This window comes from Delphinus delphis, chromosome 1, assembly GCF_949987515.2.
Source record: "Delphinus delphis chromosome 1, mDelDel1.2, whole genome shotgun sequence".
Taxonomy (NCBI): domain Eukaryota; kingdom Metazoa; phylum Chordata; class Mammalia; order Artiodactyla; family Delphinidae; genus Delphinus; species Delphinus delphis.
Window position 1 is genome coordinate 81722773 of NC_082683.1, and position 26502 is coordinate 81749274.

A 26502-nucleotide genomic window follows, 5' to 3' on the forward strand; every position below is an offset into this window, starting at 1 on the left:
TGTATGTTTCACATTTTATAAATTTATGTTTGTAGTTGCCATTTTGTAATTAACTTTATATTTACAGAAATGTATTTATAATCTATATTTTAAATGCTTTAGTTTCACTTTTTTTTTAAAGGAGTTACTGGATTCCGAACACTTTAAAATACTGGGATTAAAACTGATGTTTTAATATTAAATGAAGTAAATGCCAAGATAAAGAAATACTGGTATTAAAATTAGTATTTTAGTATTAAATGAAATAAATACTGAAAATAATACTTTTGTAGTAGAAACTGTACATATTCATTGCATACATTCTGCATGTATTGTATATTTTGCAATAAAAAAGAAAAATATATAATTGAAAAAAGTACACTGCATAAACTATGCTTTATATTTGAGTATTCATAGAAAAGAGAACTCTAGTGAATTCAGTTATTTTAGAATATATGGAATAAAAATTTTAAAATTTTGTCACCTTTCTGAAAATATTGTATATCAAGCTTTATATGTGACCTGTATTTTAGAAATTTGTAGCTTAAAAATAACCGTTCAAATGCGACTTATCCAAGAACCACATCACTTGCTTTTTATGTGCTCACAGTAAAACTATTTCAGAAATTAACCAGATTTTTTGTTCTAATGAGGTGGCTACTTTTTAAAAAAGATTTCTCTATATTTAACTTAGAAGGGCATTTGCTAAGAGTAAGAAGAGTTCATGCTATTGCATCTCACAGCGTTTTTTTGTTTTGTTTTTGTTATTTTTGTTTGTTTTTTAGTTACTAATCCATCTTGTTCAGTAGAATTTGTAGATTGGCAACACAGGATTTCTGTTATCATAAAATTTGGTTAACAAGGATATAGAGAATTTGGACAATAGCATACCTATTTTTGGTAGCCAGTTCTGTTATTTCTTGGAAAATGAACAGTATAGACCTAGGTGATACTTTCCATTTTGATCGTGGCTGATTTTAACAGAAGTTTTGAAAATCACTTTCTTTTCTTTTTTTCTGCTTTTGAGTATAGTTCCTTCTTCCTGGAATGCCTTCTTTTCCTGTTTCTAGGTGTCCATATCCTACCTATTTTCCAGGACCCAGTTTAAAATTCATCTGTTTGCCCATAGCTAACATCATACTCAGTGGTGAAAGATTGAAAGTTTTCCCTCTAAGAACAGGAACAACACAAGGATACCTGCTTTCATTACTTCTATTCAGCGTAGTATTGGGAGTTTGAGCCAGAGCAGTTATTCAAGAAAGGAAATAAAAGATATCCAGATCTGATCAGAATAAGTAAAATTATCTCTGTTCACACATTACATGATCTTATATGTAAGAATCACTAAATATTGCACAAAAAACTTTTAGAACTAATATAAACAAATTCATCAAAATTATAGGGTACAGAATCAGCACTCCCAGAGCAGTTGGATTTCTACACACTAACAATGAACAATTTGAAAGGAAATTAAGAAAACAATTCCATTTATAATAGCATCAAGAAGAATAAAATACCTAGGAATAAATAACCAAGGAGGTGGAAGAGTTATCCACCGAAAACAATTGCTGAAAGAAATTAAACAAGACACAAATAAATAAAAGATGTCCCTGTATGTAGACTGGAAGACTTAATATTGTTAAGATGTCCATACTATCCAAAGCATTTTACAGATTCAATGCAATCTCTGTCAAAATCCCCATGAAATTTTTTGCAGAATAGAAAAATCAATTCTAAAATTCATATGATTTCTCAAGGGACACCAAATAGCCAAAATAATCTTGAAAAAGAACATAGTCGAAGATTTCACATTTACTGATTTTAAGGCTTATTACAAAGCTACAGTATGGTACTGGAATACAGACATAAAGACTGATGGAATGGAATAGAAAGTCCAGAATAAACCCTCACATGCATGGTCAAATTATTTTCAACAAAGGTGCCAACTCCATTCAGTGGGACCTTTTCAGCTGGGAAAACTGGATATCCACATACAAAAGAATACAGCATGTACAAAAATTAACTCAGAATGAACATGAATCAAGATCTAAATATAATAGAAGCTAAAATTCTTAAAGTCTTAGAAGAAAACATGGGAAAGTTTCATGACATTAGATTTGGCAGTGATTTCTTGAATGTGATACCAAAAGCACAGATAACAAAAGAGAAAATAGATAAATTGGACTTCATAAAACTTTTGTGCATTAAAGAACACTATCAACATAGTGAAAAGGCAACCCACAGAATGGGAGAAAATATTTGCAAATTATATATATGAATAGGGATTAATATCCAGAATATATAAGTAACTCTTTCAAGTCAACAACAACAGAAAAACCTAAACAACCCTATAAGAAGTTGGCAAAGCACTTGAATAGACATTTGTTCAAAGAAGATATACAATTGGCCAATAAGCACATGACAGGATATTCAGTGTTACTAATCATTAGGGAAATGAAAATCTAAACCACAGTGAGACATCACTTTACACCCATTTGGATGGCTGTATTAAAAAAAAAACAGAAAACGATTGTTGGCAAGAATGTGGAGAAATTGGAACCTTTGTGCACTGTGGATGGGAATATAAAATGTTCCAGCTGCTGGGGAAAAAACAATATGGTGGTTCCTCAAAAATTAACCATAGAATTACTGTATGATTCAGCAGTTTCATTTGGTATAGACCCAAAAGAATTGAAAGCAGGGTCTTGAAGTGATATTTGTACATCTTTGTTCATAGCAACATTATTCACAATACCTGGAAGGTAGAAGCAACACAAGTGTCTATTGACAGATGAAAAGATAAGCAAAATGGTACTATATACTTACAATAGAATATATTATTCAGCCTTAGAAAGGACATTGTGATTCGTGCTACCATTTGGAAGAACCTTGAGGACATTATGCTAAGTGAAATAACCCAGTCACGAAAGACAAATATCTGTATGATTTCACTTACATGAGGGGCCCAGAGTAGTCAGAATCATAGGGATAGAAAGTATAGAATGATGGTTGCCAGGAGCTGAAGGGAGGGGAGAAGGGGGAGTTATTGTTTAATAGGTACAGAGTTTCAGTTTTGTAAGATGAAAAGAGTTCTGGAGATTGATAGTGGTGATGGTTGTACAACAGTGTGAATGTACTTAATGCCACTGAACTGCACACCTGAAATAGTTAAGATGATAAATTTTATGTTATGTATATGTTATTACAATTTTAAAATGATACTGAAGGGAATCAGTAAAACATCTTCAGTTTAAAATTTTTTTAAAAAAGAAGAATGTCTTGGGCATTTGTTGACCTAATCGACCTAACTAATCAAATGCAGTAACTGTATAACAACACTGTGTTTAGAAATGTCTTTTTTCTTTGTGGCTTCATATTTGGAATTATATGTCCACTTAGTAACTATTTCTACTTTATAAAAGAGAAGATAACTTTGAATAGCAAGTTTAATTTTTTGATTTCAGAGCTTTAGCTTATTTTTAATGAATTAAAAGATAACTTTACACACATGCAAATAGAACTCCAGTCTTGACATCAAATTCTTTTTTTAAAGCATATTCAATAAAACCCTGCCATAATGTGACAAGTGATATCCAAAAATTTTAATCACATAAAAAGTAGTGTAAGGTTTGTGAAAATGTACTGAACTAGTGTAAAATTGTACTGAACTGACTTTTCACTGAAGTGAGAAGGTTCCAAATGATCTTGTGTTCAGTCACTTTGTACCTTACTCTGAAGGACTTTAGCTTGCTGTTTCTTGAGAACGAGAGCAGGGCAGAGGATAGGAAACAAATTATATTCTAATTTGTATAACCTGTCTCTAGAGGCTTTGCTTTTATTCAGTGATTTTTATGTTTGTTAGTCTTACTAGAAACATGATGTAAAAGTACGCTTTTGATTTTCAGAGACAAGGATTTTGTTCCCAGAGATTTAAATTTGTTGCATTTAAAGAAATTTCAGCTGTATTAATTTGGGTTCTCTGAGAAGCAACCTCCCAAATGGGATTTAACCTGCAAGAAATGCATGTGAGAGGAAATGGAGAGGGAGCCAAGTGAGACTGAGAGAGCCATAAGACCAGGATGCAAGTCTGACCCTAAAGGAGGAAGAGGTGGGGGAAGGAAGGAAGATTGAGTAGAAGTATCTTAGGCTGCAGTGAAGTTCTAAGGAGAGTTTGACAAAGTTGTCAAGGAGTTCTTGAGCCAAATTCATCTGTTGGAAGAGTCCTTGGTCTCCCTCAACCAGATCTTTCTTTATGCCTTCATATGCCACATATGCCTTCTTCATTATGTGGGAACAGCTGGTGGTGGGAAGCCTGGCAGCTGGTGCCCTGGTCAGCTAGATCCCTGTGGTTAGAAATCTGAGAGCAATATTCTCATTACCACAGCACCATCTTTTATAAGTTATTTTTTATTCTTTGTGTGGAATCTATTATGACCTGCTAAATCATTGCCTTTAAAAGACATGGCTCTATTATTAAGGACATTTGGTATTCATTTATAAACCATACTTGGAGGAGAAGTTGAAGAATTGTAATATTTTTGTGTTGTCATATATATTATATATTTGTTTATATTTATATATTTGATGCTTATTGATTTAAATTATGAATGCAAAAGAGGGAGAGGTGCTCTTTTTTTCCCCTTCAAATCTCTAATACCTATTATATCCTTATTCTCAAGTAATGACCTTGCCTCCAATTTTACTGAAAAGGATAGAACTGATCACAAGAGAATTTTCCACAAGCTACTGCCACCAGGCTGCCTAAACCTGAGTCCATTTACTCTGCCTTCTCTCCTATTACTGCATGCTTTTAGCAAAGGTTAGTCTCTTCACTCGTGCATGCATCTACCCTTACCTACTCAGTGCTCATTGCTCCAGTTCTTCTTTTTCTTCTATATTATCAGTTTTCCTTTCTTTGTATTATTTCTGTTAGCATATAATCATATTGTTTCTTCCATCTAAAATCCACCCACACTTAACCACACTTCTTTCTTTAGCTGTCATCCATATCTCTTCTCTCCTTAAAAGCAGATTTCAAAGTATGACCAGTCAGCAAGGTTATTTCTTTTTCTTTTTTTCACCTTTCTTCAGTGGGGTGTGAAAGGGTTGATCAATAGTTGAATATAAAACTAGGGTTGAAATTTGACAAAGTGAAAGGGGGCAAGGACAGTGAGGCTCTTCGCAAGGAGTGATTATAATGGTGGCTTATGGAATCCAAGCTGTGAAGATGGAAATGAAGACAGGAGTGGGGTGAGGAATAGTAATAATGTGTCAGGATCAATGGATTGAGGTCTTTAGCGGGGAGTGAAAATTATAGGCCTTGGGGTACTAGAGATACTGAGTTGACAGGGCCAGCTGAGGATGAGATTCTTGAAATTTATTGGGAGGAGAGGGGTGTGGCTAATGACAATGGAGATGACTATTGGAGTGAGTTCCTGAGGTAGCAGAGGAGAAAGTTTGTGGAGAGAAGTAAAAAATATGTAGAGGGATCTTGGAAGGATCACCTGGATAGATTTGAAGTCACTAAGAGCTTAATTTAAAATTTAATTTAAAAATTTAAGTAAAAATTAAAAGGTATCATGTGAATTTCTCAAATATATAAGTTTGTATCTTCTAAAAAAGAAAACAAAACCACAAAATAAATCCAAATAATTAAGTTGATTTTTTAAAAACTAAGAATATTCATCAGTTTACTTTGGGGGTAGATGTTGTTGACCCTCAATTGTAAATTGACTTGTCAGCACCATGAGACTTAAGCAAAAAGAAGAAATTTCCGCAGTCCCTTGTGAATCAAAGAATGAGAAAAGTCAGTTGTGTTAGATCTTAAAAATGTTTTTGGTAGTACTTTGGTGTTCAGAAGTACTGGAGAAACTTTGGCAGAAAATTGGAGCCATAGAGTAAGCCCAAACTAGGACAGCAAAGTCATTATTCTGCTTTTTAGTGAAGAAAGTTTTTTAAACAGTTGTGACCCTTGGTGCTTTACTGAAAGCACTTTACTGGGACTTCATTTGGATGCAAGGCTGTGTCAAAGTAATTAGAGAAACAAGGATTGAATATTTAGTAGTGACTTCTAAAAAAATTACAATATTTTGTGATACATAAAATAGTTCTTTTTATTTAAACTACATTAAACATATCATTATATAGATAAAAGTAAGAAGATTGAGTAAATATAGAATTTATTACCACCCTTATTACTATTCAGTAGAATCTTGGAGCAACATATAATTCATTTGATTTATGCTGAATGGTGTGGACATTTAAGTTGGTGTTGATGCCAGCTTTAATTTAGTGTTTTCCTTTTGTTCCCAAATGAATAAGGTAAAATAACTTTAACCATTTTACAAAATTAAAAGACAGTGCCTGAAGGAAACAAGAGCTTTCTTGAGTTTAAATATGAAATGGTAACATTTAATCCCGGCCCACCTCTGATGGAGAGATACATTTCACAGAAGCTGTGGAAAGAATGAATGTTTTGGAAAAGGAAGTAAGGGGATGATTAAGGCAAGGAAATGGAAGAAGTTGGACTTGGCTATAGTAATCCAGAACAAATTCTAGAAATAAGAGCAGTGCAGAAAGTGGAAAGAATAGCGAAGTGAGGATAAGTTGCCTTTTTTGATGACTTAATATTCTTACTTATTTCTAATCCATAGGTGGTTTCAGAATAATGCTTAATTCTTTAGTTCGTCTTTCCCCAACATTTTCCATAGTCCAAAATATTTGCTGGCATGGAGCAGGGAGATGTGCGAAGGGATTGGAAGGTATTACCTTTGAAGGCCTAAATCCTTAGGATTCTGATTCTTATTTTTTTATTTAAGAGCTTTGTACTTTATTTCGTGGTAGTAGAAGTCATTCCTCCATCTCCAGCCATCTTCTGTCATGCTTCCAAGTTGTTTTACTCATTCATGGTAAGACCACTAAAGAAACGCTGAACGACTTCTTATCAGGAATGTTGTAGAGTGGTTATGGCATTCAGTGTGTGTTTGTATTAGACAGTTTCTAACTTTGAGATTTTTAATTTGTTCCTTTTATTGTAGCTCCCCAGTGATCAAAAAGTTTTTTTCAGTCTTATATTTCGCTCCTGGTGAAAGTAATGCATCATTTTAAATAACACTGTTTATAACAGTTATTCATTTGGATACTAAGAATGGCAGTGATTTAAAAACTGGCACTAAAAACTGGCAGTGATTTAAAAAGATTATCGAGTGCCATCCCATTTTGGTTGCTAGTCATCTATGAGTAAATCAGGTAAGCATTCTGGGCATCAGCTTCCATATTTATAAAATGAAGGGTCTGGGACCATTATTTACTAATAAACATTAATTACTATATACTTATTTATCAAATAATAGCATGTTGTAGTAGAAAGAAAATGAGATTGGAGTCAAAGGTTGGTGTCCTTAATTTCAGAAACTTGGTTTTCTCATTTGTAAAATGCCTTATCAATAGAGTTTTGTAGGTGATATCTGGTAATATATGTGAAGACACTTTGTAAATTCAAAAGTATATATACATAGAATGGTTATTCAATCAGGGAGTAAGTGCCTTGTATGTGCTAGGCTGTGTGTTGAAGTTCACTTTGTTACCTTTTCTGGTTTTAACATTTATTAAGTCATCGAATTCCATAAAAATACTAAAATCATTATGAACAAATGAAGCTATTTGTTTTTCTGCTTTTTTATTTTTAATTCTTTAAAATTTTATTGAAGTATAGTTGATTTACAATGTTGTGTTTAATTTCTGCTGTACAGCAAAGTGGCTCAGTTATGCATATATATATTTTTCATATTCTTTTCCATTATGGTTTATCATAGGATATTGAATATAGTTCCCTATGCTATACAGTACGATCTTGTTGTTTATCCGTCCTATATATAGGATATATATATAGTTTGCATCTGCTAATTCCAGACTCCCCACCCTTCCCTCCTCCACCCCCCTCTCCCTTGGCAACCACAAGTCTGTTCTCTATATCTGTGAGTCTGTTTTTGTCTTATAGATATGTTCATTTGTGTCACATTTTAGATTCCACATATAAGTGATATCACATGGTATTTGTCTTTTTCTTTCTGATTTACTTCCTAGTATGATAATCTCTAGGTCCATCCATGTTGCTGCAAATGGCATTATTTCATTCTTTTTAATGGCTGAGTAGTATTCCATTGTGTATATATACCACATCTTCTTATCCATTCACCTGTTGATGGATGTTCAGTTTGCTTCCATGTCTTAGCTAATGTGAATAGTGCTGCTATGAACATAGGGGTGCATGTCTCTTTTTGACTTATAGCTTTATCTGAATATATGCCCAGGAGTGGGATTGCTGGATCATATGGCAACTCTATTTTTAGTTTTTTGAGGAACCTCTGTACTATTTTCCATAGTGGCTGCACCAATTTACATTCCCACCAATAGTGTAGGAGGGTTCCCTTTTCTCCACACCCTCTCCAGCATTTATTTGTAGACTTTTTAATGAAGGCCATTCCGACTGGTGTGAGGTGGTACCTCATTGTAGTTTTGATTTACATTTCTCTAATAATTAACGATGTTGAGCTAATTTTCATGTGCCTATTGGCCATCTGTATGTCTTCAGAGAAATGTCTGTTTAGGTCTTCTGCCCATTTTTCAATTGGGTTGTTTGTTTTTTGTTATTGAACTGTAGGAGCTGTATAGAGGGAACATATCTCAATGTAATAAAAACTATTTATGACAAACCCACAGCCAATATAATACTCAATGGTGAAAAGCTGAAAGCCTTCCTACTAAAATCTAGAACAAGATAAGGATGCCCACTTTCACTGCTTCTCTTAAACATAGTATTGGAAGTCCTAGCCACAGCAGTCAGACAAGAGAAAGAAATAAAAGGTACTCAAATTGATAGGGAAGAGGTAAAATTGTCATTATACAAAGATGACATGATACTGTATATAGAAAACCCTAAAGACTCCACACAAAAACTACTAGAACTGATAAATGAATTCAACCAGGTAGCAGGATACAAGGTTAACATACAGAAATCGGTTGCATTTCTTCACACTAACAATGAAATATCAGAAAAGGAATGTAAACAAACAATCCCTTTTAAAATCACATTAAAAAAATAAAATAAAATACTTAGGAATAAACTTCACCAAGGAAGTGAAAGACTTATATGCTGAGAACTACAAAACATTCATAAAGGAAATTGAAGATGACTCAAAGAAATGGAAAGATATCCCATGCTCTTGGATTGGAAGAATTAATATTGTTCAAATGGCTGTACTACCTAAAGCAATCTACAGATTTAATGCAATACCTATCAAAATACCCATGACATTTGTCACAGAACTAGAACAAATAATCCTAAATTTTATGGAACCATAAAAGACCCAGAATTGCCAAAGCAACCCTGAAGAAAAAGAACAAAGCTGGAAGCATGATCCTCCCAGACTTAATACTACAAAGCTACAGTAATCAGAACAGGAGGGATGGATTGGGAGTTTGGGATTGACATATTCACACTGCTATATTTAAAATAGATAACCAACAAGGACCTACTATATAGCACAGGGAACTCTGCTCAATATCTGTAATAACCTGAATGGGAAAAGAATTTGAAAAAGAGTAGATACATGTATATGTATAACTGAGTGACTTTGCTGTACCCCTGAAACTAACACAACATTGTTAATCAACTATACTTCAGTATAAAATAAAAAGTAAAAAACAAAAAGTGTGGTATTGGTACAAAAACAGACATTTGGATCAGTGGAACAGAATAGAGAGCCCAGAAATAAATCCACACACCTATGGACAATTAAGCTTTGACAAAGGAGGGAAGACTATACAATGGGGAAAAGACAGTTCTCTTCAGCAAGTTGGACAGCCACATGTAAATCAATGAAGCTAGAACACACCCTCACACCATACACAAAAATAAACTCAAAAACATTACTACCATGTACGTCTTAAAACAAGACACCATAAAACTCCTAGAAGAGAACATAGGCAAAACATTTTCTGACATACATGGTTTGTAGCAGTGTTTTCTTAGGTCAGTCTCCCAAGGCAATAGAAATAAAAGCAAAAATAAACAAATGGGACCTAATGAAACTTATAAGCTTTTGCACATCAAAGGAAACCAGAAATAAAATGAAAAGACAGCCTACAGACTGGGAGAAAATATTTGCAAATGATGGGACCGACAAGGGCTTAATTTCCAAAATAAACAAATGATGCTATTTGAATGATTGTTTGGAAACTGGTATATAAAAATGAAAAGCAAACTTGTACTTTGTTATCGTACGTTGTGCCTTGGATTCAGAGTAATGAGACCAACTTTAGAGTGTTCCCCCCCCCCTTGGAATTTCAAAATTGGTCTGCTTTGAGTCCTGCTTAGAAAAATGTAAAATATCTAGTAAAGTTACAGAATTTAAAATGGACATTTGTTCACTGAATATTTTAACATTTCAAGCATGAATCTTGTTTGGATCTCTTACTATTTACTTTGCCTTTTTATTATTTATATGAATAGTGCTAAGTTAGTTTCTCTCCTCACTTCCTTTTAAGATATTAATCACTCTTGAATGTTTAGAGGTTGTCACACTTATGTTGTTTCTTAATGTATTGTAATTAAAACATCTAGTTGAAAACCCAGATATGTTGTTCAATGGGTTAAATAAAATTTATCTTAAAAAATGTTTCTTCTGTATTGAATGGTATGACATTAAATCTATATTTGACATAAAGTCTTATTTACGGTTTGTGGATTTACAATTTGAGGCAAAAAGTAATTTATAACAGGGCTATATAGTATGATAATATTTAAATTTTTCTATTTCAAGACTTCCATTTTTTAGAGGCACTTTTTTTTCAAGTCACATTTTCCCCCCAAATGTTTACAAAGCAGAGAACTTTGTTTCACTTGTATTCAAACATGTATATCTTGCTTTTATGCTGCCTTTTATTTATTTATTTTTAATTAATTAATTTATTTATTTTTGGCCGTGTTGGGTCTTCGTTGCTACACGTGGGCTTTCTCTAGTTGCGGTGAGTGGGAGCTTCTCATTGTGGTGGCTTCTCTTGTTGCGGAGCATGGGGTCTAGATGCACGGGCTTCAGTAGTTGTGGCTCACGGGCTCTAGAGTGCAGGCTCAGTAGTTGTGGTGCGCGGGCTTAATTGCTCCGCAGCATGTGGGATCTTCCCGGACCGGAGATCAAACCCGTGTCCCCTGCATTGGCAGGTGGATTCTTAACCTCTGCGCCACCAGGGAAGTCCTATTCTACCTTTTAATGCTGATTGCTATGCTTTTAGATGGCTTTTATTGCGGATCTATTTACTGAAAAATATGTAAAGCTGTCAAATATAATTAACTTAACTATTGTGCTTCTCTAATATCTTCTGTTTGTTCAGTTCGCCAGTGATATTTTTGAACACTTTCAAAATCAACATTAAAAATTAAGAATTGTATCCAAAGAGATTTTATAGCTTGTAACTTAACCTTCACTAACTGAAAAATAAAATTTGACCGTACTTTCTCAGTATTCTGAATAGGTTAGCTTTTATATGTTTGTTATGGTGAGCAACTCTAAAAATACCTTTTAGAGAGTTAATATATAGATATAGCCCAAGGTTCTGTCCAGTTGAATTATAGTATGAGTGTTTTCAGTATTGGAGAAAATAGGAATGACATTAAAACATTTTAAATAGTCTGACACAGATCTCAGATACCAAATTCTTCTTTTTTTCTGCGGCATGTAGGATCTTAGTTTGCCCGACCAGGTATGGAACCTGCGCCCCCTGCAGTGGAAGCGGAGTCTTAACCACTGGACCACCAGGGAAGTCCCCCAAATCCTTTAGATGATTTAATTTTTCTTTGGGAAACCTGAAAGAGCTTGAAATAGACTTAGGGGAATATGTAAATTTGGCTTAATGTATTCTAAATTTAATTTGGAAGGTGATTAACTTAAATAGAAAACTGGAATTCTATGTGGATACAACAGAAGGTAAAGATAACAGAAAAACAGTAAGACCATATCAGTAGGGTAAGGAGGACTTGATAAAGATCAGATGTTAATGCATACTTTAAAGCAGGAGTCTTCAAAGTAGAGCACAAGATGATCACTGAGAAAGGGAGAAAAGAGCTTAGAGCTTCTATTTATATGTTATCTAATATATAATAAACAGCACTTTACTTGTATTTTAAGTATGAATTGACACTGCAGTCTTGTCTGCTGACTCAACATTTTATACAAACAAACCATGGATTAAATAGAATAGTATAATGTGATCATAGGCAAATGGTAAGAAATGGCAAAACTGATGTTTCTCATGTTAATGTGTTTGAGAAAAAATATAAACAATGTTTATTAGAAAAGAAAATACAGTTGTTACCAAGTCCAAGCTCATGCTGTTCATCCCATGACAGACGACAGGCCCGTCAATCAAGAGGTGAATTGTTCAGGCAAGGAATAGTGATTCATTCAGGAAACCAGCAGACCGAGAAGATGGTGGACTAGTGTCCCAAAGAACCATCTTACCACAGTTAGAATTCAGGCTTCTTTTATACTAAAAGGGGAGGGACAGTGATTGGTTGCTGCAAACTTCTTGGTGCCGGATCCTTTGTTCTTGCAGCTATCTATGTAGGTCCAGTCACGATGTTCCTATAAACCTCCAACAGGATAAATGTTATTCTCTGTTTCTGCAACTTTTTATCTCTACGTTGAATAGAAAATTGTCATACCTTGAAAGGTCAGACTGGCCTTGAGAATGGGCTATCCTGTATAATTCAGGTTATAAGCAACATTCTTAATTTGCAGTAAGAGCAATTGATAGAATACAAAGGTTAAAGTAAAAGAAATAGATCCAATATGGAGTCATATTTGTTCTTCCATATTACACAGTGGTTATATAATCATGTGGACTAGAGGTGGCCTCCCTCCCAGAGATTATTGAGAAGATTATTTGAAATATGGCCACTAATCTGTTCGTGTTCGTCATAAAACTTGCCCTGAATGTATTTTGTATCTTTTGATATCAGATAATGATAATGTGAAGCTATCATAATTATCGAGAGTTTGAAAAATAAGAATCCAGATTATGACGTCTGCATTTTTTTCCAGTTTGAAATATAATTGATATACAGCACTGTATAAGTTTAAGATATGCAGCATATTGATTTGACTTGTGATAATCATTTATGTAAGTCAAATCATCATCACAACAAGTTTAGTGAACATCCATCATCTCATACAGATATGAAATTAAAGAAATATAAAACACTTTTTCTTTGGGATGAGAACTCTTAGGATTTGTTCTTTTAACAATTTTCATATGTGCTACACAGCAGTGTTAATTATATTTGTCATGTTGTACATTACATTCCTTAGTAATTATCTTACAAGGGAATTTTGTACCTTTTGACTGCCTTCATTCAGTTCCCCCAACTCCCCCTCTGGTAACCACAAATCTGATCTCTTTTTCTATGAATTTGTTTTGTTTTGAAGTATTATTGACCTACAGCTCTATGTTAGTTCCTGTTGCACAACATAGTGATTTGATATTTCCCTACCTTTCAAAATGATCACAGTAAGTCTAGTTACAACATGTCGCCACACAAAGATATCACATAGTTATTGACTATATTCCCGACACTGTACATTTCATCCCCATGACTCATGTATTTTTCAAATGAAAGTTTGAACCTCTTAATCTCCCTCACCTGTTTCTTTCCTGCCCCCATCCCCCTCCCCTCTGGCAACCACCTGTTTGTTCTCTGTATCTTTGAGTCTGTTTCTGTTTTGTTATGCTTGTTCATTGTGTTGTTTTAGATTCCATGCATAAGTGAAATCACACTATTTGTCTTTGTCTGACTTATTTCACTTAGCATAATACTGTTTAGGTCTATCCATGTTGTCACAAATTGCAAAATTTCATTCATTTTTTATGGCTGAGTAATATTCCATTGTATATGTATGCCAAATCTTCTTTATCCATTCATTTATTGATGGGCGCTTAGGTTGCTTCCACGTCTTGGCTATTGTAAATAATGGTGTAGTGAGCATAGTGGTGCATATATCTTTTCTAATCAGTGTTTTTTTCTTCAGGTAAATACCCAGGAGTGGAATTCCTATATCATATGGTACTTCTATTTTTAGTTTTTTGAGAAAATTCCATACTGTTTTCTACGGTGGCTGAACCAGTTCACATCCCCACCAGTAGTGCACAAGGAATCCCTTTACATCCTCACCAGTACTTGTTATTTGTTGTCTTTTTGATAATAGCCATTCTGACAAGTGTGAGGTGATATCTCATTGTGGTTTTGATTTGCATTTCCCTGATGATTAGTGATGTTGAGCATCTTTTTTGTGTGCCTGTTGGCCATCTGTATGTCTTCTTTGGAAAAATGTTTATTCAGATCCTCTGCCTTTTTTATAAAACTGGGTTGTTTGTATTTTTTATCTTAAGTTGTATGAGTTCTTTCTATATGTTGGATATTAATCCCTTATTTAATATATTGTTTGCAAATATCTTCTCCCATTCAGTAGGTGGCTCTTTCATTTTGTTGATAGTTTACTTTGCTGTGCAAAAGCTTTTTAGTTTGATGTAGTCCCAGTTGTTTTATTTTTGCTTTTGTTTCCCTTCCCTGAGGAGACATATACAAAAAAAAAATATTAGTAAGACTGATATAAAAGAGCTTACTGCTTGCGTTTTCCTCTCAAAGCCTTATGGTTTCAGGTCTTACATTTAAGTCTTTTATCCATTTTGAATTAATTTTAGTGCATGATATGAGAGAGTAGTCCAGTTTGACTTTTTGCATGTAGCTGTCCAGTTTTCCCGACACCATTTATCAAAGAGACTGTCTTTTGTTCATTGTATGTTCTTGCCGTCTTTATCAAAGATTAATTGACCATTAAAGGGTGGGTTTCTTTCTGGACTGTTCTGTTTCATTGATCTGTGTCTGTTTTTGTGCCAGAACCATACTATTTTTTTAAAAATAAATTTTATCTAGTTATTTATTTATTTATGGCTGTGTTGGGTCTTTGTTGCTGCGCACAGGCTTTCTCTAGTTGTGGCAAGTGATGCTAGTCTTTGTTGCGGTGTGCGGGCTTCTCATTGTGGTGGCTTGTTGCGGAGCACGGGCTCTAGGTGCATGGGCTTCAGTAGTTGTGGCACACAGGCTCAAGAGTGCAGGCTCAGTAGTTGTGGTACGCAGGCTTAGTTGCTCCGCAGCATGTGGGATCTTCCTGGATCAGGTCTCGAACCCACGTCCCCTGCATTGGCAGGCGGATTCTTAACCACTGTGCCACCAGGGACGTCCCTACCATACTGTTTTGATTACTGTAGTTCCGTAGTGTACTTTGAAGCCAGGGAGCATGATACCTCTAACATTGTTCTTCTTTCTCAAGATTGTTTTGGCTGTATGGGAGTTTTTATGTTTCCATACAAATTTTAGAATTGTTTGTTATAGTTCTGTGGAAAAAAAATGCCATTGGTATTTTGATAGGCCTGGCATTGAATCTGTAGATTTCCTTATGTAGTATGGGCATTTGAACAGTATTAATTCCTCCTATCAATGAGCACGGTATATCTTCCCCATTTGTTTGTGTTGTATTCAGTTTCTTTCATCAGTGTCTTATACTTTTATGAGTTAAGGTCTTTTACCTCCTTAGTTAGAGTTATTCATAGGTATTTTATTCTTTCTGGTGCAATTGTAAATGGATTGTTTTCTTAATTACTCTCTCTGATAGTTTGTTGTTGGTGTATAGAATTGCAGTAGATTTGTGTATATTAATGTTGTATTCTTCATCTTTACCGAATTCATTAGTTAGTTCTAGTGGTTTTTTGGTGCTGTCTTCAGGATTTTCTATGTATAGTATCATGTCATCTGAAGACAGTGATAGTTTTACATCTTCCTTCCAGTTTGGATTCCTTTTATTTCTTTCTCTTGTCTGATTGTGTCAAGGACTTCAATATTATATTGAATAAAAGTGATGAGAGTAGGCATCCATGTCTTGTTCCTGATCTTAGAGGAACACCATTGAGTGTGTGTTAGCTGTGGACTTGTCATATATGGCCTTTATTATGTTGAGATGTTTTTGCTCTATACCACTTTGTTGAGAGTTTATCGTAAATGGGTGTTGAATTTTGTCAGAAGCCTTTTCTGTATCTGTTGAGAAGATCATGTGATTTTTTTTTTATTCTTGAGATTGTGAATATGGTGTATCACATGGATTGATTTGTGGATATTGAACCATCTTTGCATCCCTGGGATAAATCCCACTTCATCATGGTGTATGATACTTTTAATGTCTTGTTGAATTCGGTTTGATAATGTATTTTTAAGGATTTTTGCATCTGTGTTCATCTGTGATATTGGCCTCTAATATTCTTCTTCTGTGATATTTTTGTCTGGGAGTTTGGTATCAGGGTGATGGTGGCCTCATGGAATGAGTTCAGAAGTGTTCCTTCTCTGCAGTTTTTTTTTTTTTTTTTTTTTTTTTTTTTTGTGGTACGCGGGCCTCTCACTGCTGTGGCCTCTCCCGCTGCGGAGCACAGGCTCTGGACGTGCAGGCTCAGTGGCCATGACTCACGGGCCCAGCCGCTCCATGGCATGCGGGATCCTCCCGGACCGGGGCACGAACCTGTGTCCCCTGCATCGGCAGGCGGACTCTCAACCACTGCGCCACCAGGGAAGCCCTCTCTTTTTGAACAGTTTGAGAAGGATAGGTGTTAAGTCTTCTCTAAATGTTTGGTAGAATTTGTCTGTGATGCCATCTGGTCCTGGAGTTTTGTTTGCTGGGAGTTTTTTGTTTACTGATTCAATTTCATTACTGGTAATTGGTCTGTTGATAGTTCTATTTCTTCCTGGTTCAGTCTCGGGAGATTGTACGTACCTAGAAATCTGTTCATCATTTCTGATTTTGTTGATTTGGACCCCCTCATTCTCTCTTTTTTTTTCTTCATAGGTCTGGTTAGTGTCTTATTTTTCATTTTAAAGAATCAGCCCTTAGTTTCGTTTTTTTTTTTTTTTAAGTCAGTTTTATTTATTTCTGTTCTGGTCTTCATGATTTCTTTCTACTAACTTTGGGTTGTATTTGTTCTTATTTTTCTAGTTCCTTTAGGTGTAAGGTTAGATTATTTATTTGAGATTTTTCTTGTTTCCTGAGGTTGGCTTGTATTGCTATCAACTTCCCTCTTAGAACTGCTTTTGCTGTGTCCTGTGGATTTTGGGTTGTTGTGTTTTCATTTTCACTTGTCTACAGGTATTTTTAAAATTTCTTTTTGTTATTTCTTCAGTGATCCATTGGTTGTTTAGTAGCATATTGTTTAGCTTCCACGTGTTTGTGGTTTTTGCAGTGTTTTTCTTATAGTTGATTTCTAGTCTCATAGTGTTGTAGTTGGAAAAGATTTTTGATAGGATTTTAATCTTCTTAAATTTATTGAGTTGTTCGAAGCCTAGCATGTGATCTATTCTGGAGAATGTTCCATGTACACTTGAAAAGAATGTGTTTTCTGCTGCTTTCAGATGGAATGTTCTCTATATCAATTAAATCCATCTGGTCTAATGTATCATTTAAGTCCAGTGTTTCCTTATTGATTTTCTGTCTCATTGTTTGTCCTTTGATGTAATTGGGGTGTCAAAGTCCCCTACTATTATTGTGTTACTGTCAATTTCTCCCTTTATGTCTGTTAATATTTACTTTATGTACTTAGATGCTCTTATGTTAGTTGAGTATATATTTACAATTGTTATGTCTTCTTGGATTGATCCCTTGATCATTAAGTAATGTCCTTGTCTCTTGTTATAGTCTTTGTTTTTATGTCTGTTTTGTCTGATGTAATATTGCTTCCCTGGTTTTCTTTTGATTTCCATTTCCATGCAGTACCTTTTTCCATTGTCTCACTTTTTATCTGTGTGTGTGTTTAGATCTGAAGTGAGTCTTGTTGGCAGCATGTATATGGGTCTTGTTTTTGTATCCATTCAGCCACCCTGAGTGTTTTAATTGGAGCAGTTAGTCCATTTATATTTAAAGTAATTATTGATAGGTATGTACTTACTGCCATTTTGTTGGTTGTTTTTGTAGTTCTTTCTTTGTTCCTCTCCTTCTTTTGCTCTCTTCTCTTCTGGTTTGAAGACTGTCTTTAATACTGTATTTGGATTCCTTTTTCTTTTTTGTGTGTGTATCTATTGTAGATTTTTGGTTTATGGTTCCTGTGAGGTTTATATGTAGAAATCTGTGTGTGTATATATATGTATGTATGATTATTTTACGTTGCTGATCTCTTAAGTTTGAATGCATTTTAACAACTCTGCATTTTTACTCCCCCTATCCCCCCAACGTTTACTGTTTTGACATCATATATTACATCTTTTTGTTTTGTGTATTCCTTAATTACTTATTGTGGATATAGATGATTTTACTTCTTTGTCTTTTAACCTTCTTACTAGCTTTATATGTGGTTGATTTAATATCCTTTATTTATTTATTTATTTATTTATTTATACTCTTGCTTTATATTTGCCTTTGCCAATGATATTTTTCCTCTCATAATTTTTATATTTCTTGTTGTGGCCTTTTCTTTTTCACTTAGAGAAGTCCCATTCACATTTCTTGTAAAGCTGATTTGGTGGTGCTAAACTCCTTTAGCTTTTGCTTATCTGTAAAACTTTTTATTTCCCAACAAATCTGAATGAAAGTCTTGCTGGGTAGAGTATTCTTGGTTGTAGGTTTTTTCCTTTCATCACTTTAAGTATATTGTGCCACTTCTTTTTGGCCTGCAGAGCGTTTCCTGAAAAGTCAGCTGATAGCCTTATGGGAGTTCCCTTGTACATAACTTGTTGCTTTTTCCTTGCTGCTTTTAATATTCTCTCTTTATGTTTTGCTGTTTTAATTATAGTGTGTCTTGGAGTGGTCCTCTTTGGGTTAATCCTCTTGTGCTTCCTGGACCTGGATGTCTGTTTCCTTTCTCAGGTTAGGGATGTTTTTAGCTGTTGTGTCTTCAAATGTGTTCTCTGCCACTTTCTCACTTTTGTTTCTCCTTCTGGGACTCCTTTAATGCAAATGTTAGTGTGTTTGATGTTGTTCCAGAGGTCTTTTAAACTGTCCTCATTTGTTTTTATTCTTTTTATTTGTTTGTTTTTCTCTTCAGCTTCAGTGATTTCCATTGCTCTGTCCTTTAGCTCGCTGATCCATTCCTCTGTATCATCTAATCTACTGTTGTTTCCGTGTATATTTTTTAGTTAGTGTATTCTTTATCTCTGATTCTTCTTTATATTTTCTAAGTCTTTGTTAGAACCTCTAACTTCTCATTCTCTTTGTCCATTATTATTCCAATTTCTTTGAACATCTTTGTCATAATTACCTTGAACTCTATTAGCTAGATTGCGTATCTCAACTTCAATTAGTTCTTATTCTGGGGTTTTATCTCATTCTTTCATTTGGAAAATACTCCTCTCTTGCCTCATTTTGACTAACTTACTGTTTCTATTTCTGTGTGTTTGGTAAGTTGGTTACACTTCCTAACCTTGGAGATGTGGCCTTTTGTAGGATACATTCAGTGCATCCCAGCAGCACACTTTCCTCTGGTCACCAGAGCTGTATGCTCCAGTGGTAAACACTATATGGGCTGTGTGGGTCCCTCTGTTTTGGTGGGCTGACGACTCTGGGTGGTCTGGTAGGCATGGTTTGCCTTTGGTCTGGTTGGTTGCCAGGCCCTGCCTTGTGCAGAGACTGCCGACCACTGGTGGGTGGAGCTGGATAATGAGGCTTCTGGCTGCAGAGCCCTGGGTGGTCCCAGGGCTAGTGTTGGCCCACTGGTGGGTGGAGCTAGGTTCTCAAGTGGGTGGTTGTGGGGCTGGGGTTCCAGATCTATTGTCTGCCTGCTGGTGTGTGGGGACTGTTCCTGACATGGCTGGCTGCAGGGTCTGAAGTGTTGCAAAGTTGGTGCTGGCCTGCTTGTGTTTGGGGCTGGATCCAAGGTTTCTCGGGGCTGGTGTCAGCCTGCTGTTAGGTGGGACTGTATCCCTGCCTGGCTGGCTGCTTGGCTTGAAGCATCCCAGTACTGGTGCTGAGAGGGTGTTGGGCAGGGTCAGGTCCCTGCTAATAAGCTAGAGGGAGGATTCAAAATGTCACTTGCCAGCACCAATGTCTTCATGGTAGAACGAGCTCCCCTAAATTGCTTCTGCCATTGTCTATGTCCCTAGGGTGAGCTCCAGTTGCCTCCTACCCCTCTAGGAGTCTCTCCAACATTAACAGTAGGTTCTGACCTGGGCTCCTTTCAAATTACTGCTTCTGCCTTTGGTCCCGGAATGTGTGAGATTTTGTGTGCATCCTTTAAGAGTGGATGTTTCTCTATTTCCCTCAGCTCTCTGGTTCTCTGAAAGTAAGCCCCACTGGCCTTCAAAGCCAAACGTTCTGGATGCTTGTATTTCTGGTGCAGGACACCTGGGCTGGGGATCCCAATGTGGGGCTCCTTGGCCAGAACTTTTGCAGTTGTAATTATTCTCCTATATATCCAAGTGGGTCCACTTGGGGCTATGGGTCTTGACTGTACTGCTCCTCCTACTTGTCTCATTATGGCTCCTTCTTTATATCTTTAGTGGTAGATCTTTTCTGCTAGTCTTTTGGTCTTTTTCATCAATAGTTGCTCTGTAAATAGTTGTAATTTTGGTGTGCCCTTGGGAGGAGGTGAGCTCAGGGCCTTCCTACTCTGGCACCTTGGCCACCCTGACCTCTGCTCTTTTTTTAAAAGTGATGCTTAAAATCATGTGATAACCAGTGAAGACTGTACTAAATTTCCTTGAATTTATTGACAAATATTTTTCATTGTAGTAAAATATAGGTAACATTACGTTTACCGTTTCAAGCGTACAGTTTGTTGGCTTTAAGTATACTCCCAGTGTTGTGCAGTCATCACCACCATCCGTCTCCAGAACTTTTTTCATCTTCCCAAATGGAAACTACCCATTAAACAGTAACTCCCCATTCTTCCCTGCCCTTAGCCCCTGGGAACCAACCACCTTCTACTTTCTGTCTATATGCATTTGACTGCTTTAGGTACTTCACATAAATGAGGTCATTCAGTAGTTGTCCTTTTGTGTCTAGATTATTTCACTTAGCATAATATCTTCAAGATTCATCCATTTTGTAGTATGTGTCAGAATATCCTTTTAAGGCTGAGTAATATTCCATTGTACGTATACACTACATTTTGTTTATCCATTCATCTGTTGATGGACATGTGGTTTCCAACTTTTGCTTATTATGAATAATGCTGCAGTAAACCTGACTGACTGGAATCCTCTTGAAATTTCAGAGTTAATGGTAAAAGACAGCATGCTGGGAATTCCCTCGTGTCCAGTGATTAGGACTCTGCACTTTCACTCCCAGGGCCCAGGTTCAGTGCCTGGTCGGGGAACTAAGATCCCGTAACATCGTGGTGTGGGAAAAAAAAAAAAGCATGCTATTAAAAATGTCCTTACTTTTCCTTTTGTGGTAAAAATGGTGATATGTGTAAAACAACATGGTGACTAACTAATGATCTCAACAAATACTGTTTGTTGAGTAAAGAAATATATTTTAAGAAAAATTATATGCTGAAAATTTGCTATACAGTTTATTATAGTACACATATTTCTAATATCTCAGCTTACAACGTTTGCTAGATTCTGTTTTGATAATGAATTATATTTTGAAGTACTGTTTTTGTGAACCACTAAAGGAAAGATGTGTTGAAGATTTATTCTCAAAAGGAAGTGACTTGAACAGTGTTTTATGAAAAAACCATGTAATAACCACTGATAAAGCAGTGCATTAATAATTTCCTTTAAAAAGGAAATTGGGATATGGTTGCAATTTATTCACTTCATCATTTATAGGTAAGCAAAGGAAATTAACGTGAGAAGTCCACAGAATATTACAGCATATTTTTATTATGGTTAACTTTATAAAAATAATACCTTTGAAATATAGTAGACTTTTTACAGTATTTCCAAATGAAATGGTGAGGGACTATTGAAAAACTTTGTTTCACACAGGTTTGCTGTTCATCTCCTGTTGTTTCTAATTTGTTGATGTTTAATAAGTGGCTGTTAGTAATATGCTTTCCTAGCAGGTACTTTTGAGAAAATCTGGTTTTTCAAGATAAAAGGGAAACTTTAGTAGTGAATGTATAGTTACTTTTCCAAAGAAACTTGAGCTATGGAAAAAGAATTTTGATGATGAATGTTGGAAATGCATTCATCATTGTAGAATTTTGTTGCTAAAAATGATGTCACCTGCAACTACTGTATCTGCACACTTAAAACATTAAAAGAAATTTATTGCTTGTTTTAAAATCAGTGTGAACCAAGGATGTGTGTGTGTGTGTGTGTGTGTGTGTGTGTGTGTGTGTGTGTGAGAGAGAGAGAGAGAGAGAGAGAGAGAGAGAGGAATTGATTTATAAGTAATTGGGTCACATGATTTTGGAGGCTTGACAAGTCCAAACTCTGCAAGGTAGGCCCAGGGAAGAGTTGCAGTTCTAGCCCAAAGACAGTCTGTTGGCAGCCTACTGGCAGCATTTTTCTTGAAGGAGGTAGATCAGTTTTTGTTCTAGTAAGTCCTTTAACTGATTGAATGAGGCCCACCCACATTATGAAGGGTAATGTGCTTTACATATTCCAAATTAAGCAATTTAAATATTATCTCATTCCAAAACACCTTCACAGAAACATCTGATAATATTTGACCAAATATCTGGGCAGTGTGGCCCAGCCAAATTGACACATAAAATCATATTACAGTCAGTTTCAGCAGAGTTTAAAACTTCACTGAAATTATTGTTAAAATATAAAGATGCAGTGTTTTCTGATTAAGCCAAATTTTTGCATAAAAAGGAATTGGAAGGTATAGTCAACAGTGGACTTTTTCCATTTAGACCTTTTAATCTTATATCTTTGTGAGGTGTCATTTGTTTCCCCAGCTGTGACAACCACTAAATCTAAATGTTCCAGTTTAGAACCAAGGCTTTCAGATTGCTTTGCCATTAAGTATTAAACCAAGATTTTAGAAGTAATGAAGCATGCTGAATTCATTGCTCTCACTAAAATTGTTAATATTTTAAAAAGTTATGGCCCCAGGGCTTTTGTTTGTTTGTTAAATAAGTTTCAAAAAGCTATTTAAAATGATGTTTATTTCATTTTCATTCCTTTTTAAAATTTCTATTTTTGTGGATTTCATAATAACATAATAGAATAGTATATATATAATTTATAGACAAATATACATATAGGGGTATTTGTTCAGAATTTTTACTGATTAGGGTATATAATAAAAATTTTTGGAGATTTCATCTAGAAGATAAAGGAAGTTTAATATAAAATTTGATGAAGAGGATGATGGGAAGAAGCCTTTGAAGCATTTTGGAAAATGAAGGATGATTGTTTCAGCTTTAGACTATTCTTTTTCTGGAATGTTTTGTTGTTGTTGTTGAGCGTTTTTCAATTTGAAATAGAATTCCAATTTATAATGGGAAATATTACTAATACACCAATTAAGTTTACTGAGCAGTGCATTCTCTTGCTGTTTTCAAATCTACTTTGGTAGCCAAATAATAATGAAAAAGATGCATGAAAGAATAGAATTAGAGTAGTAATACCAAACTATGATAGCTAGATGAATTCTATCTCTGTTTAGATAGACTTTACCTTTATGGGTAGAATTTTATAATGATTTAAGGTAGGGAAAGAGATAAAAGGCAAAGATTTTGAGATGATTCATTTGTAAATAGCACATGTGATTAAACCATGGATGATTTGGAAAAATAAAACAACTAGAGATATAGAAAGGGGTGATATCTGAATATTTTGCCAGAATTACAGATTTTTGATATGGGAGATGTAGAGAGCACCAAGTTATTAGCCAATATGGAGATTATTCTTGAAGAATAGGAAATGGTGGTTTTTCAGGTAGAAGGGGATATCTTTTGAAGGCAAAGAGCCTTTCAGGACAGTGATTTTTATGTGTTAGTATCATGTTTACTGCACTGTATAACACTTTATGACATCAGTATAATCCTACTGAGGTACGTGATGGGACTCCCATTTTAAGATGGAAAGAGTATAAAGAGCCTTGGTAACTTGCCCAAGGTCAAAATATATGGTAAACATGCAGAGCCCAGAATCTGAACCCAAGTTTATTTGATTCTGTTCAAATTATTCTTCACTGAGAGCCTGCTGTGGTGCCAGGCATAGTGCTTGTGCCTTAGGAGTTCAGAGCAGAATAATACATGGCTTCTGCTCTCAATATAGTATTGCAAGTGAACAGACAGTAATTTATAGGGAACCTTGGGGAGTTAGAGAAAGACCACTTAGCCCAGTCTGAGATTTTTAGGGCCATTTTCTGTAGGACATAGTGCCTCATTTTCTGTAGGACATAATGCCTGAACTGAATCTCAAAGGAGGAATAAAGAGTTAATTGAAAGGAGATGATCTGTGGAGAGTGTTGCAGCCAGGGGGAACCACATGTGTAAAGATACTCAGGCATAAAAATAGCATGATCTATGCTGAAGAACCTATTTCTGTCTAGGCCTTAAAGGATGGGATTGGTGGGGACCAGCAGAAGAGCCTAAGTTTCTCTTTTCATACCTCATCGCCTGGACAGAAGCTGGTTAAGATATTTGTGAATAAAATTTTAGACTTTTCAGTGTGATTTTACCTTCCTTTTCTAGGATCAGTTCGACAGCTTAGACAAGCATACACAATGGGGAATTGACTTCTTGGAAAGATACGCCAAATTTGTTAAAGAGAGGATAGAAATTGAACAGAACTATGCAAAACAATTGAGGTAAGTTACATTTGTTTTTTCAGTTCTCAGAAATGAAATTACATGTTTAAATAGTTGGATGTTAGATAAATGTGATATACCAGAGGTTAAATTCTGTGTTTGTCATCAGAGTTAGATTGAATTAGCTAACTGGTTTGTTTTAATGACTAACTTAATTAAATCATTGCCTAGTATCAGAAGGAATATTGGCTAGCTAGATCATGAGTAGCTTTCATTCCAGAAAGATACTTAAAGTCATAAAATCAGGAAGCAATATTCCAGGAAAAAGAAATACCTGGGTATTCTGTGCTTTACAGTTTTATTCCCCTGTAACCTTTTGCTTTAGTAATCTTTGCAAAACGTTGAAGAGTTCTCCAGTTTCTCATTTCTTTAGAGTTTCGAACACTTAGAAAGTGAGTGTGATGAGCTGAGTTTCTGTCAAAAACTAGATATATAGGGACTTCCTGGTGGCACAGTGGTTAAGAATCCGCCTGCCAGTGCAGGGGACACTGGTTCGATCCCTGGTCCGGGAAGATCCCACATGCTGTGGCGCAACTAAGCCTGTGCACCAAAACTACTGAGCCTGTGCTCTAGAGCTCGCGAGCCACAACTGCTGATGAGCCTGTGCTCTAGCACTCGCGAGCCACAACTGCTGATGCCTATGTACCTAGAGCCTGTGCTCTGCAACAAAAGAAGCCACCGCAATGAGAAGCCCGTGAACCACAACGAAGAGTAGCCCCCGCTCTCCGCAACTAGAGAAGAATCCACACACAGCAATGAAGACCCAACGCGGCCATAAATAAAGAGATAGATAGATAGATATTACTGATGAAAGTGATTTTGGAATATGTGTTAGGAGATAAAAGTTTTAAAGGGAAAATTTTAATCTCAAATGGAATTTGTCTTAAGATTTTGTTTAAGCAGAAAATCGTCGTTAGACCACAACCTGACAAGTAGTTTTGCTGCAACGTATTCAATAAAAATGGTGTTTGAAGCTTGAAGACTAGACAACAATATAAGGTTCTAGCTGTAGGGGTTAGGATTCTTTATATTGCATAGTAACAGAAAAATACAACCCACAAGGCACACATGAGTGAAAAGTCTGTAGACATATTTTGACTAATGGGTCAAATGTGTCTAGGCGCCATTTCTTGGCTCTGCTTCCCCTTGTTGCTTTTATCCTCAGATTTCATTCAGTACCATCCTTTTTACCCCCATAGCTCTAGATTTCGTATCTTCATACCCCCAGATCCTGGGGAAGAATGATGGTCTTCTCTTTTGTGCATTTGGGGGAGAAGAGAGGGAAGGAAAGGGGGAAAGAAGAAAGTGAAAGGGAGAGGAAGAAGATGGAAGGAGAGCAGAGTACAAGTGTGTATCAACTTCTTTTCTCCAGAAATCCCAGCAAAAGTCTCCTTTTGTCTTGCTGGCCCTGGTTAGATTATATGCTTATCCTGAACAATTCACCGAAATGAGAATATTAGATTGATTTTTAGCTAATGGTTGGGGGAGGGATAGGTGCCCAAAAGAAATTTAAGGTAGTGGATCACAGAAGGAAGGGGGATATTTGAGTGATAAACCACATATGTCCACCATTTATAGCAGTTTATGCAAGGAGCTGACTGGGTGTAGGGATGCAATAGACTAGTATGATGAATAGGTTACTTATGTTTATAATGATATACATACTACTAATATGACATCTTTTGAAATAGTAGCATCATGCTGATTTCATGATCCATTT

At 35.6% G+C, this 26502-nt stretch overlaps 1 protein-coding gene across 3 annotated transcripts in view; it reads left to right on the forward strand.

The window, feature by feature from the left end:
- Positions 1–26502, forward strand: part of FNBP1L (formin binding protein 1 like) — a 120086-nt gene that overhangs the window by 43449 nt on the left and 50135 nt on the right. For all 3 annotated transcript variants that reach the window (XM_060025885.1, XM_060025866.1, XM_060025876.1), the window contains exon 2: positions 24667–24782. In XM_060025885.1, coding sequence (XP_059881868.1) covers positions 24667–24782 — 116 coding nt within the window. The remainder of the gene's footprint in view (positions 1–24666; positions 24783–26502) is intronic.